The sequence below is a fragment of the Serinus canaria genome, chromosome 26, assembly GCF_022539315.1.
Source record: "Serinus canaria isolate serCan28SL12 chromosome 26, serCan2020, whole genome shotgun sequence".
NCBI classification, from domain to species: domain Eukaryota; kingdom Metazoa; phylum Chordata; class Aves; order Passeriformes; family Fringillidae; genus Serinus; species Serinus canaria.
In genome coordinates this window covers 4,751,963-4,766,592 of record NC_066339.1, presented here as the reverse complement: position 1 = coordinate 4,766,592, position 14,630 = coordinate 4,751,963, and the positions used below count along the sequence as shown (strand labels likewise).

General features: G+C 53.8%; 1 protein-coding gene across 1 annotated transcript in view; it reads left to right on the top strand.

Annotated features, from left to right (window-relative positions):
* Positions 1 to 4,180, top strand: part of GRM4 (glutamate metabotropic receptor 4) — a 34,200-nt gene extending 30,020 nt beyond the window's left edge. Inside the window, exons 10-11 of the mRNA XM_050985273.1 lie at positions 1,869 to 2,115; positions 3,345 to 4,180. Of these exons, the coding sequence (XP_050841230.1) occupies positions 1,869 to 2,115; positions 3,345 to 3,394 (297 nt within the window). The 3' untranslated portion in view covers positions 3,395 to 4,180. The remainder of the gene's footprint in view (positions 1 to 1,868; positions 2,116 to 3,344) is intronic.
* Positions 4,181 to 14,630: the final 10,450 nt, after the last annotated feature.

Here is a 14,630-nt window from a genome sequence, read left to right as displayed (position 1 = left end):
CTCCAGGCTAAAAATATTCCTGTCTGAGCTGGTGAGGGGTTTGCTGCGGTGAGACAGGGCTGTGGGGGCTGGAGCGGGCAGGAAACGCTTCCTGCAAACACAGCCTGGGGGAGAGAGTGGCCCTGGGAGACCCCAAAAGTGCTGCAGGAGGCAGAGAGTGGGGTGGGGAGCTGGGGCTGGGGCCAGCGGGGTCTCAGCACTGGGGAGTCCCCAGCAGCACTGGGAGAACTGGCCCAGGAGCGAGGGAGGGCATGCATGGAGACGTCTGAGCTCAGCTCAGCTCAGCTTGGCTCAGCTCAGCTCAGCTTGGCTTGGCTGCTCTCTCCTTCCTCACTGAAACGCCCCCAAACCCCAAGGCACAGGGAGGGGGGGGCTCTCTGCAGAGGCACAAAATATGGAAATGGCTGGGTTGGCAAGGGAAGGCAGGGAGCCAGGGAGATGAGGGTGCTGAGCTGAGCTGTGCCCCACCAAGGTCCCAGGCAGGGCTTGGGGTGCCTGGAGTTGGGCTCTCAGGGTTTCCCTCATCCCTGGCCTGTCCAGGACACCCATGGCAGAGTCTGGAGAGTTGGAGGGGATCAAAACAAAAAAAGGAAGAAATAAAAAAGCGCACATATTCTGGCACAGAGATGTGTTTTGACTTTGCTTGATGAAATGACATTTTTATTTCCAAAAACTGCCTAGAGAGAGAAGGTGGAACAAACAAACCGGCGCGTGTGACAGCAGGAGGTTTTATTCTGGGGACAAACCAAAGTTTTTCAGTTGACTCAGAACCAGCTTGGTGGCATTTTCCCTCTGGGGCTGAGTTGGAATGCTCTGGGCTCTGGGCCTGGTGCTGGTTGGCTTTGCAGGGTCACAGGTGGGACCTGTGGGTCCTGGGGGGCTCCTGGAGCAGCTGTGTCCCACCAGCTCTCACTCCTGGGAGCTGTGCAGAGCCTCTGCCTCGCGTCTGCTCTCCATCACCTTTTCACTTCAGAAACCCTCAGGTGTGCCCCTGGGGACATGGGGACCCTGCTCTGGCTGCTGCTGCAGCCCCCAGGCTTCCCTGGCTCCTCCAGGCTCCTCAGAGGTCATGAAATCCCACCTGTGAAACACCTGCAGGGCAATCCCTGGATATCGGATCAGGTGAGGTTCAGGAACTGCTTTAAGGCTCCTTCTTGAGGGTGACCTGCACACAGGGGTGTGCAAAGGCATCTGGAGACCCAGAGCCCCCTCCCTGCTCCTCACCAGAGCCTCAGAACTGCCTGGTGGAGAAGGGGATGCTGGAGGGGAAGGAGCCAGATGCTGGCAGAGCAGGGATGCCCACGGAGCAGGGACCTGCCCTCCTGGCCTCCCTGAGAGGTGGGATGGGCAGAGGGAGGGGGGTTTCTGCTTCCAGTTGCCACCTGCTTCAGATGCCCCGGCTGGAGAGGAGCCTGCCAACTGCTCTCCATAGGAAAATGGATTATTCTACAGTCAGATTAATGGGCTTTCATTTTGCAAAACATCTGTCACTGTTAGTCCTGGACAGTGAGCGTGAAATTAGTTTTGACTGCAAAAAGGCAGCGTCGGTGTGTAATATGTGACTTACATGACAAGAGCCCAGGAGTCAGCTGGGGAATGGGAATTACCTGTTGAAGGGAGAAGGGCAGTGGGGCGTGCCCCGGGATCCGGTGTCCTTGCTGTGCCCAGCACCAGCCTTGCAGCTCCTGCCCTGAGGCTGCTGGAGCATCAAAGCTCACCTTGAACAGCCAGCACTGCCACCGTTGCAGCACTGCCTCCCCACTCCTTTCATTTAACCCCAACTTTCCCTGGTTTCCCCGTTTCCTCCTTTCCCTTTTGGATCCCACAGGGGCTCTGTGGCTCTCAGCTGGTGCCCTTGTGTCTTGCAGATGTACATCCAGACCACGACGCTCACCATCTCGGTGAGTCTGAGTGCCTCGGTGTCCCTGGGCATGCTCTACATGCCCAAGGTGTACATCATCCTCTTCCACCCGGAGCAGAACGTCCCCAAGCGCAAGAGGAGCCTCAAGGCCGTGGTGACAGCGGCCACCATGTCCAACAAGTTCTCCCAGAAGGGAGGGTTCCGCCCCAACGGAGAGGCCAAGTCGGAGCTCTGCGAGAACCTGGAAACACAAGGTGAGGTGGCTCCCACAGGGTCATGAACGGGAGAGGGGAGAGCTGAGCTCCATCTGCCCATCCCTGACGCCAAGGGCTGGGGGAGCTGGCACTGAGCGGGGCTGGCAGCTCCCGTGGTGCCCAGGAGGGAATGGGCAGGGCAGCAGCAGCGCTGGGGGCGGGAGGCGCAGGGGACGTCGGCGCAGCACCGAGGGGACATTTTTCACTCTGTCACTGCAGGGTCACGTACCCTTAAATAAACAACAGAATAAATAATTCACAGGGCTTTGATACGGGCAGATCAGCTACGAAAACATCACGGCTAACAAATAGCTCTGTCAGCTCCAATTCCTTCTGCTCTATCTAATTGTTATCTGGGAACACCAGCCAGAGACCTGCAGCAAGGTTCCACTGCCAGCCACGAGCTGCTGGTGTCCCCTCCCTCTGGGGACACCTTTGTGCTCCTCAGGGTGTCCCAGGCTGTGCCATCTGTGCCAGCACCTGCCCGTGCTCTTGGCTGGAGGGTGTCCCTGTGCCTGCTGACCCCGTGGTAGCTGGGGACCTCTTGGGGACATCAGCAGAGCGTTGTCCTGCTGTGGCACAGTGCTGCAGGGAGCAGGGGGCTTCATTGCTCTCTGGCTTTTGCTGTGCCCCCCAGTGCCACCCTGGGATGTGTGGTGGCTTTGGAGCCATCGCTGCCTCCTCTCCTGGTGTGTCTGAGGGCTGGGGAAGATGGAGGTGGCAGCAGGGTTGTGTCCCTGTGGCCCCCTCTGCATGAGGGGACAGCCAGGGTGGTTGATTTGTGCCCTGCTGCTCCACTCCCAGCTGCTGTGGAGTGGGAACCAGGGCTGTGGGACAGCTGGGACCCCAAAACCCCCTGGGACGCCGTGATTTGTGCCAGGCAGGGCTGGCTGGGACAAGCTGAGCTTTGGGAAGGTGCAGCACCTCTGGGTCTGTCTGTAGGAGGTGGCTGAGGGGAGGGGACGGAAGCCTGAGACCACATCCCCGCTGCTCACGGCACATCCTGGGGGCTCTCTCTGGAGTGAAGTGTCCCTCAGGAGCACCCACAGCTGCTGTGGGGCTCAGGGAAGGACCCCAAGTGCCAGCACTGCCCAGATCCCTGAGCAAACCCTGCCACATCCCTGCTGGCACCTCCTGGCACGATGGCCGGGTCGGGGGGGTGGGACAGGAGCCAGGAGGGGAAGGTGGCCTCTGCTGATGACCCACGTGAGCTCTGTGTCTCCTTCCAGCACTGGCCACCAAGCAGACCTACGTCAGCTACAGCAACCACGCCATTTAGCTCCAGGAGCAGCGAGCAGGAGCCCAGCTCCTGGCAGGGACAGCAGCACAGGACAGGCAGGTGGCAGCCAGGGGACACGCCCCAGGGCAGAATCCTGGGGGGAAATGCCATCAACAGCAGCAAAAAAAAATCCATAAAGAAACACTGAAACTCTTCCAGCACCCTTGGTGGTGATGCATGGCTCCCACGGAGGGGGGATGGAGCGTGGGCAGGAGGGCACGGACTTCAGCAAGTCTTTGGGTTTTGGTTTTTTTCCTGTATTTTGGCAAAAAAAAAAATTAAAAAAGAGGAAAAAAAATAAGAGCCCCAACATTTTCCCTTTTCTGGAATTTGTGAGATTGTTTGTGGTCGTGCAGAACCTTCTGTTTTCTCTTTTTATTTTTTTTTTTTCAATCTTCCATTTTCTTCCGTTCCTGTCTTCCTCCGTCCCTCTTCACTCTCTTCCCCCATATCCTACCAAATTCTATATGTTGCAAAAAGGAAAAATAAATAAAAATACTTAAAATTTACATTTAAAAGAAAAAAAAAAACAGACAGCAAAATAAAATAAAATAAAACCTAGACTGTGTTCAAAGTGCTGATTTCTATAGGTGGTTCCTTAATGTATGTGATGACCATATGGATTGAAATATGTCTGCTTTACGTACTGACCAGTCAAAAAACAAAAACACACAAAAAAAACAAAGTTCAGTGCCTGGATGTTTATGAATTATTCGATGACTGTGTAGAGCATGATGATTTTTATACGAGGAGATTTCTAATAAAAGACCCTGGTTTTGCACTCGGCGTTTGCTGTCTCTTGGTGACTTGGTTTCAGGAGGTGCCAGGGAAGGTTTTGGCTGGCCAAACCCTCTGGGAGAGCTCAGGGCTTGCTGTCCTTCCTCTGCAGGCATCCCTGGAGATTCCAGGCAGCTGCAAATTGTGGGAGAGAGGATGGGACAGGGAGGGGGAGCTTGGCAGGTCCCTGGCACGGGGCACTGGGGCAGCTTTGGGGTGGAAAGGGGCTGAATCCTCCTTGTTTTCCTGAGCTGTGAGGATGGTTCAGAGGGGAGGAGATTTCCCAAGAAGATTTCCCAATTTCCTTCCTGCACCTCCAGCTCCTGGACAAGCTTTGTTCCCATAAAAAACCCAATAAATGCTGGAGCTGGGAGGGGGTGCTGGGATGGCTGCCTGCCCCTTTGTGCCTGTTCCCCCAACCCCAAAGTGCTGCTTTTTCCCCCCCTCTCTGAGCCTGTGGGATGTCACTCCTGTATTTTGCACATTTCTAGAGCTGCTTGTGTGTTAATCACAGCTCTGCTCTCCCCCTGGGGTGTGTGGGGGGCACCTGAGCCCCACAGGAGCTTCAGCCAGGAATTGGTGCCAGAGGGAAATGCACAGAGGACGGAGCCTGGCTTGAAGGCAGGAGTTAAAAAAGGAGAGGAAAAGCAGCGTAATGAAAAGCTCCAAACTTTGATAAGATCATACGTGTCAAAAGAGCTTCTCAGGAGAAGAAACTGCTCTGCTCCCAGCGCATCCATCACTGTCAGATGGGATGTGAGGCCCTGCCTGGTTCAGAGGGCTCTGAGGAATCCCGGGATGAAGGCTCTGCTGCAGCTTCTGGCTCTCCTGGTGTCACGAGCAGCTCTCACCCTGAATTCTGCCTGGTAATGACTGGAAAATCTGATTCTGACTTAATCCCAGCCTCCACCTGCCTCCCCTCACCGTGCCTGTGAGGGTGTTCCAAGCCCTGCAGAAATGCCCCATTTTTGTCACCCCAAACCTGAGCTGCTGGAGGGGCCCTGTCCCTCCCAACCCATCCCAGTGACCTCCCAACACAGCTGGTTGGTTTTCTCCATGTGCTGTTTAATCCTGAGCACCTCTTTGATGATGGGAGCTAATTAAAAGGGAGCAGCCTGTGAGCCATTGAGGTGGATGGGGACCCAGCCAGGCTCTGCTGTGGATGCTGCAGCAGGGACCTGTGAGCATCCAGACTCTGCTTTTCTGCTTGGCTTAATATTTCTGGGGAGAAGAGCAGAGTGGATACTGATTCCTGGATATCAGATTCCTAGTTTTGGGTATTTTGGGTATTTTTATATATTTTTTAAATGAGGTATCTGGAAATTGTTGCCATCGTTTCTCCTCCTCGCCTCCCTCAGAGCTTTCAAAGCACTTGTCTGATTTTCCTCTTATTTCTGTGAAGGGCTGTTGAATTTAAACAACGATAATTGCCTGAGTTCCCCGAGTGCTTGACCTGCAGATTTTTCACTTTTTCTGGGACTTTGAGGAGTGGTGAGGAAAAAAAACCTGGGCTGGTGCCAGCTCCCTCCGTGCCCTGCCCGTATCCTCCTGCCTCCTGGAACTTTCTGTTGTCCTTGGCTGCTGCTCCCAGTCACCAGCTCTTCTCCTGAGCTCCCTTCTCCAGGGACAAGCAGGAATTTTTGGGGTCCCAGGGCACAGCTGGGGGCTGGAGTGGGAGCTGTGCCCCCGCCTGGAGCAGCAGCAGCCTGGAACCAGTCATTAACTCTCTTCTGTGAGAGGCAAATTACAGACTTCGGTGGCATAATTAGGCCAACTCGATGGGAAATGGAAAAACAAGATAATTTCCCTGTGAATTTTCCAGCCTGCCTGGCACCTCGTGCCTCCCTCCCTGTGTCTTGGAGAAAATCAGCCCCCTCTGGGCTTGGAGATCTCCTGTTCCTCCTTGGGGTGGAAATCCGGGGGAAATCTGGGATGGGGAGAGCAGGGCTGGAGCAGAGCTTAGTTTGGGCAGGACAGGACAGGAGGGCAGGGCTCCATTCGGCTCCTCTCCCACCAGGAGAGCCCCAAGGACCCATTTTCACCCCAGCAGAGCCAGGTGGTGCTCAGAGCAAGGTGGGGCTGGGGGTCAGAGCAGAGGTGGCTGCCGTGGTCCCATCCACGCTGCAGGAGCAGCTCTGACTAAAACTGGAGCTGGTTTCTCTGCTCCAAAGCATTGGAGGAGCTGTGAGGAGCCCCTCAGTGCTGCTGGGAAGGTGGGCAGTGCCTCTGAGGGGACACTGGGTGCCCTGGAGGGAGGTGGCAGCACCCAGCCCTGTGGCAGGGGAAGGTCCAGCAGCAGTGGAGCCTTTGGAGCGATCCCTGTGGCTGGAGACACCGATGGAGGCACGAGTTGTGTATCTGAGGGTTTCTCCCCAGCCCCAATGTTCTCTTGGAGGGCCCAGTGAGTCAATGGTGGTCTGTGTTGAAATCTCACTTCAGTGGTGAAAGCTGCAATTAGCATTTAATGAAGCTTCTTGCTTTTATTTTTAGGTAACCTCCGATTCCCTGACTGTGTAATTTAGTCCTCCATTGCTTGGAGATAATTAAAGTATGTCACTATAATTTGCTTTTTTTAAAAGCCTGTAATTATGTTTTTATTGAGAATAAAAAACGGGAGGGGGGGGAGGGGGAAACGAAAACAATGTTAGGGGAGGAGAGAGCTTTGGATGGGCAAGGGGACTTCTTCCAGCTTGACGGGTTTGGAGCTGGTTCCAGGATGCTGGGTAGGCTGGGGACAGAGGAAAAGCTCCTGCTTTGAGTGAGGTGAGGTGTTTGAAGTGGAGGGCTGAGAGCTCTGGGGGCTCCTCAAGCCCTGAGCGTGGTGGGGGCTGCAGGCAGGACCAGCTGGGCTTCCTCTGCTGCCTGGCTGCTGCTCCTTGGCATCGTTCTCCTCCATCACCCGCCCCCCAAACGCTCAGCTCTGTTGGCTGAGCCTGGGGCAGCACAGCCCAGGTCTCATCCCTGCCCTCCCCACTCCCAAACCTGCCCTTCCCAGCCCAGCAAACATCTGGGGCACTCAGGGCTCCGTTCAGCCGCAGCATCTGCCGGAGCCGCTCTGCCCTCCCAGCGCAGCCACGAATTAACAGCCAGGAATTAAATATCTCTTCCCAGGCCTGACAGCGCTGCGCAGCCCTCGGGGGATGCTCGGGCTCTGTTTGCATCTCTAAACGCTGCTCTGGATGTCAAACAGCCGCTGTCCCTCCATCCTCCCGGGGCTGGGTGACGCTGAATGTGCCAGCCCGAGTGTCCTGCCTCGCTGGTGGCTCCGGGCCAGGCGATGCTGCTGGGCATCCCAGTGAAACCAGTGGAACCAGTGCCTGCGAACTGGGCTGGCAGGAGCGCGCAGCCGCGGCCGCAGGAGCCGCTCACCTGCAATTCACAGCCTGGAAATTGGCTGGCGGAGGGAAGTTGAATAACGAATAAATTCGAGATAATTGATTGGCCTGTGGCCAGTTCACAGCCGGGGAGAGCTGAAATGAGTTGGATTGTTGGCTTTTTCTTTAAGTTAGTCTCACTCGAAAATGCGAGCGCTAAGAGGTTACATTTAGTTTGGAATATATTTAATTCATTAAAATGTTGATCTCTGCTGCAGAGTTCAGATCTGATTCCAGGCTTTATTCCTTATCTAAATGCAAAGGTTTCTTGCCAGAAATACAAAGCAGAAAAGAAATCTCGGTGCTTAGGAAAAGTGACATGATGGAGGGAGCCGGGGCTGGACTGCGCCGCACTGCGGGGAACCTGCTGGGGCTTGAGCTGTCACCCTCACCTGGCCAGTCCTGGTTTCCTCCTTCCCTCACTGGCACGCAGAATTTAGGGTCCCATCCTGCAGCGTCCCCACGTCCCGGGAGCTGCAGGTGCCACCCCGAGCTCGCTGCAGGCAGTGCCCCCTCAGGGCTCTGGGATGCTGCGGGATTTGGTGCAGTGCCCTGCAAAACTTCCCTCGGGAGCTGCCGCCTCCTCACCGAGCTCAGGCCGAAGTGACTCAGGAAAGTTTTGGATAGAGCAGTACCAGGCCAGGGATTTCTGCTCAAGTGCGTCCTCAGCCCCCAAATCCCTGCTCCCCTCTCGGATACCTGAGCTGGTGGCACCGGGAGAGGGCTCAGCCCCCTGCCACGCTCGCAGCTCGTCTGTCCCCCACCCTTGGTGTGCAGAAATGTCCCTCCCCTTCATTGCAGAGCCTTTGTGATCTGCAGGGGATGACAAAGGGAAGGAACAGCACTTAAACCCCCCTAAAATCCACACACCATCACCAGCTTTTGTACCGGTTGCTATGGGAACCCCATACGTGCACCGGAAACGCTGGAGTATGCAAATGAGCTTCTTAATTAGTTCTCCTCAGCCTTTCATGCTCGTGGTGCAGCAATTTGATCATTAGATGAACATGCCACTTCATTATCGGCAGCTTAACCAAACACGAGCTGGGGTGACCTTTGGGGAGGGCAGGGTGCCTTGGGAGCCGGCTGAGGAGAGGGATGAGGGGGGTCCAGCAGCCGCACGGACCTGGGAACCTTCTCCAGCAGCTTCCAGAGCGTTGGGAGCTGCGGATGTGGGTCCTGCTGCCTTTGGAGAGGAGCAGGGAAGCGGGGGCTGTGTCTCCAGACAGGGAGCTGGGAAGTGCTGCTCGGCTGGAGCTGCATGACTGAGATCCTGGAGAGGACTGAGAGGAGGCACAGCTGGAAAAGCCAAGCCCTGAGCACCCCCCGAGCCCTGCGGGGCCGGTGTCAGTGTCACCCTGCTCTGCTGGCCTTGGGGACAGGCGCTGTCCCCAGCCCCACGTGCTGGAGATGCCAGCCGGCTGCACGCGTGAGCTGACGCTGGAAATGCTATGAGTTTTTCACCAAACAAGCTTCATTAATCGTCTAATAACCGGATTAATTAAGGACACTGAAAGTAAACAGCGAGAATGTAATTTGCCTCTGATTGCCGTGTAATTGCGGGAGTATGGTCCTATTTGCATATGCAGAAAGTGTTGTTGACAGTGGTGCTGGGACGGAGACAACAATGGATGGAGGGCAAAGGCGCCCTTGGGGTGGCCAGATCCCCTCGGCCGTGCTCTTCCCTGCCTTTGGTGCTGCCTGCATGTGTTCTGCTCTGCGGTTCTCTGCCTCCTTCCCAATTAACCAGCCCTCCTGCTATTTGTGGAGCTTTCCGAGCTATTTGCTTAGGCAAACATCGGTGCCCCAAATAGCCCGGCAGATCCGTTTGGGATCTCCGGATCCTGTGTCCTGGGAGACAGCAGAGACAGCTGCAGGAGCCCCGCTCTGCCTGTCCTGGCTGGGGTTAGGGCCACTTCTCCCTCTGACCCTGGGGGGATTTTGGTTCTGCTTGCAAGAACTTGCCCTTGGCAAAGCCCAGAGAGCTTCGGGTGCCCCAGAGGAGCTGGAGGTGGATCAGGACACGCAGAGAGGGAGGCAGAGGCTGTGTGGATTTGGGGCAGAGCCAGGGACTGAATTCCAGCACGGAATCCCACACCGTCCTGCGCCTCTCCTGTCCCCCACCCCTTGTCAGCTGGTTTATTTCCCAGGAAACGTGGATCTCTGCATGGTGACTAATCTTCCAACTCTCTGGTAGCCCAGGGTGAGTTTTCCTCTTGCTGCTGACCTTGTCAGCACCAGCTGTACCCGCGGAGGGAGCACACACACGGCGCTCCGCCAAGGTGACAACAGCCCTCCTTCCAAGCACACGTGCCTGTGCCCACAGGGGAGAATTCTGAGGACTAATTCCATCTTGGAGAGCCCCAGGCCTGTGTTTTTCTCTCTCCCTGACAGCCAAGAGTTGGATTAAACCCACAATGAGGAGAGATGTGACCTTTCAGGAGCAGCTCGGGGTGTCTGTGGCAGGCACGATTTCCAAGTGGATCCATTTGTTTTCCTGGTGCTAGTGAGGAGCTCTGTAAGCTCCAGCTCTTCCCCCCTGTTCTCCACGTGCAGATGGACTTGGATTAAACCACTGTGCTCTGTTGGCTCCAGACAGGCACCTGCTGCTCACTTGTGTGTCTCTCTGCTCAGGCAGGGTAACAAACGGCGAGGAGAATCCTTGGAGCTGTTTTGGAGCAGAGCTAGCAGGCAGGATGGACGGGGGCCTGTTTGCCAGCAGAACGCTGCTGACAAAGCTCTGTGAAGAAAAACGGGGGCTTGGGACCCCCCTGCCTGCCTGTGGGCATCCTTCCCATCAGCTTTTTTTGTTTCCTTGTGGCGCCTGAACGTTTTGGGCCGGTTTCCCACGGCTTGAAGTGCCGTACCTGTCCCCACCAGCTGCCAACCCCCATTCATCACAGGCAGCGTTTTGTTTTCCTCTTCTGGAAACTTGAAACGCTCAGAAAGGAAATCAAGTTTTCCCTTGGAAATCCAGGTGGGAGAGGGGTGGAAGGCAGGTAGCCTCCTGTTTGTTTTGCCCTGCCTTTCTGTAAGCTGCTATAAACAACCTGTCAGCGTTCCTCCAGTGAGGCTGCTGAACAGGCTCCCCTGGTGCTGGGCTTGGTTCCTTGCCATGCAAGGTCTCGTTAGAGGTGCTGTTTGCTGCTGCTTAGCCGTGGACTCCCTTGGAGCTTGAAGAGCAAGACAGGGAAAGAGCAACGATTATGATTAGGGTTTTATTTGGAGCTCCTGAGCGCTCCGTTTCCCGCGGTGAACAACATCCTCCAGCCGCTGGAGGCTGGGCCCCACCAGTGCTTCACGGTGAATTTTTCTCTGAGATAAACAAGGGAAGCAATCAGCCCCTCTGGAATGCCGAGGGGTGTGGGTGGTGCTGCCTGCTGTGCCTTTGAGACCTCTCCCGTTGTCACCTCAGGAGCAGAGGCCAAGGCGAGGGCTCTGTCCCTGCTGCTGCCAGGTTGAAGCTGTGCCTGAGCATCTCCAGAGCTCCCCTGGAAGAACCTGGGCTTGCTCCTGGAGAAGAATTGTTCTTCATGTCTTGGCTGAGCCACTGCATCCGAGTTTTGAGCTTCAGCCTTTCTCCCTCTGCATCCTGGCTCCTGAACATCAAGTGTTTGGTGGGTCCTGATGACCATCAGTTGCTCTTTGAGGCTCTTCCCCCGTGTCCCTCCTTCCCTTGGGCTCTGCAGTAGGTGTGAGGCAGCTGGTGAGCCCCAAGGGATGGATGTGCAGCCAGATCCCTGTGGCCTGGCTGGAGCAGCCTCTGGCTTTGAGGATTCTGAGATTCCAATTCCATTCCCACGTGTCCTTGGCACCAGCAATTAATCTTTCCCTATCTCACTCTGAGATCCCTCTCCTTCCAAGCAGGTTCTGTATCCCAGTGCTGTTTTTCAAGGCTGATGGCAAAGCTGCCTCTGCTCTCATTGTCAGGGCTGCTGTTTTTCTATTATTTTTCAGATGCCTTGTGTTTTGGGGGAAAAAAAAAAGAAAAAAAGTCCCAAACCCTGCTTTGTGATTTTTCTCTTCTCTTCTCTGTAATTAGATGGAGCAGTGATCAAAATATGTTGCATTGCACTGCAAGCTTCTCCAGGCAGATGTTTCATCACCGGAGGAGAGATGACTTCCTCATTTACATTTGGGGAAAATTAAAGGAGAGGAAGAAAGAAGAAGGCGAAGGGGAATGTTGGATTTCCTGTTGTGTGAATGCATCTTGCAAGGCTTCGGGAGAGTGACGTGGGAGAGAGGAACCAGGGCCAGGAGGGAGAGGGAGACCAGAGTTTTTTTTTTACCCTGCTGACATTCAGATCTTGAGCCGTGCACCCCTTGGTGTTTATTTTGCTGCAAACCCCAGGGATGCTGGCTGGGGCTCATCCTGCTGCTCCCTTGGAGAAGGGTTTGGAGCCCAAGGCTGTCTGTTATCCCCACATTTGGACTTTTTGGGATGCACAGAGCTCCTCAGCTGCTGCCTTCCCTCTCCAGCTCTTACAAAGGAGATTTCAGAGCTGCTGGGGGGGTACAAGGTGACACCAAATCCACCTTCTGTCCTTACCTGGAACACTTTGGTGCACAGGTTGGTGGTCAGAATGGATTAATTCCCCAAATATGATCAGTGAGGGAAGGTGAAGCAGAGGAAAAGAGGGAAAACGCCTATTTTTGGGTAATTCTAGTACCAACCACCACCAGCTCTGGGGCAGAGAGTTGGACCTGTCTGGAGAGAGGCTGAGGGAGCAGAGAAAGCCTCCCCCACACTGGGAACACAGAACACAATTCCTCACACTCAGCTCAATGAGAGAGCCATCAAAAGTAAAAATGACAGCAATTCTGCAGTCAATATAATGTGGCTGCGGGTTAAATAAATAATGTTTGAATGATAATAATTGCAAAATGATACTATTTCATCCACCACAAACATGTGGTTAAGCTCTCATTAGCCGAGGCTGGAGCTTTGCGGGAAGCAGAGGCTCTTTGAAAGCAGATCTTTGGATTATGCTGCTGTAGAAATTCCAGGACTGCTCCTGCAAGTGTTTAATAAAGCCTGTGAGTTTGTTCGTGGGATTGAGAGGAGAATTGGGAAGGGTGGCACCCCAAAGTGAAGCTGGATTTTTAATTCTTTATTGGAGGGTTCTCAGGGGGGCTGAAAATGATGGGTTTTTAATTAAAGGGCTCTATTATAATCCCCGAGCTCTGCGGGGGGGAAATGTATTTATTTTTATGTGGATTTTTTAACATATAGAGGGTTTTATTTATAAATATGTGTGTACAGGCAAGTCCTCCCACATCTGGCAGAGTTTTATCTGAACTTCAAATTCAGTTAAAAACTGCTCTGTCCTGCCCCACCTCCTTCCTCCATCCCCATCCTGGAGCAATGCTGTGAATGCCCCCCAGAGATGCTGCTCAGCCCCAAACTGGGCAAACTGGTGTGCTCAGCACCTCGCCAGACAGGGCTGATTTCAGACTTGGCTGCGATATTGATCCTCACTTAAGACAGTAATGAGAATCTGCGTCCCTAATCAGCGAGGGAAAAATCTTATTTTCCAGCAGCTGGAAGGAAATGAGCTTGGTTGGCTTGTGGTGGCTGTGGGGTGGCACAGGGAGGGGGTGGCACTGCCTGGGCATCACCACAGCACCGTGGCTCGGGTGTCCTCTCTTGGCAACCCTTGTGCACCCCAGAATTTGGGGACAGCACCCATTGTGGTGCCCATAAGCCCTGCTTGGGTTTCTGGCATGAACCCCATTAAAACTTCTCCTTGAACCCCTGCTCCTTTCCAGCCATGGATCCGACAGCAGCCGTGTCCATGCCAGCCCCTCAGGGCCCAGCCTTGCACCTCACCTTCCTCATCCAGGGCGTTTTAGAGGAGGAGAAGCCGGATTTCCCCACGGATCCCGTGTGGGATCTGCCGATCCGCGGCTGCTCCCGGCCGCGCTCCTCTCCGGCCCGTCTGGCTGACGGCAAATTGTTTTTTGATGGCTGACTCGGTATAACTGAACTCAATTTGCCTTTCAAAAGCAGCTAATAGTGGCATTAAAAAATCCATTTTCACTTGTGATTGAATTTGACGGCGGCTCAATCAATAAGCGAATGGAGTGTTTCACTGGCGGTACCCAGCGCCCGTCGCCATGGGAACGCTGGAAGCCGCCGTGGTGGCTCCCCTCCATCGCTGTCACCCGGAGCTGTCACCCTGAACAGGTGCTCTGCTGCCAAGGGAGACCCTCCTGGCCCTCTGGGAAGTGATGTTGGAGGAATTTTCTTCCTTCTCCCTCCTCTTTGGGTGGGATGAACTCCCTGGTTCCAGCCTGACAGTGGTGGCGCTTTGGTGGCACCGGGAATGGTGGCCCTGGAATGTCCCCTTCCTTCCCAAACCTCCCAGTCTGGGGAGGAAGGTGGGAGAGAAGAAGCCTGAGCAGGTCTGAGGCAGTGGGTGAGGGCAGCAGGGCTGGGAAGGAGCTGCAATGAGCTGTCCTGAGGGTCTGGGGTTTTTTAGGGGGGAGAGATAATGAAGTGAGAAAATATTTCTATATTTTGTACATACAAACATACATACACATAATTTATATTTCTATATATTTTATAATGAATATAATTGGTAATATATATATTATATGCATATATATTATATTTCAATTTTTTTAAGGGTCTGGGGTTTTTTTTGGGGGGGAGATAATGAAGTGAGAAAATATTTATATATTTTATACATACATGCATACATATAATTTATATTTATATCTATTTTACAATAAATACAATTGGTAATATATATATTATATACATATATTTATATATATATATTTTTTTTTTAATCGAGTTCACCCACATTTGATGAAAAACGAGCCTGGTGGCACTTTGCCTCCCCACAATCAAGCTGCTTCCTCTCAGCCATTGTTTGCTCTCTTCCTATTGTGGTGCAAAATGGAAATGAAATGCTCAGGCAGGAACTTTGCAATTGAGATATGGTTGGGTTTTTTTTTCCTAATTGTTTTTTTTCCTTTAAATCATTTCTTTCTGAAGCTGCTTTCTGAGGTTTTTTTAATTAGAAACACTCCCTCTGCACGCTCTGCTGACAAGGCAGGGCAGCTCACCTGCAGGT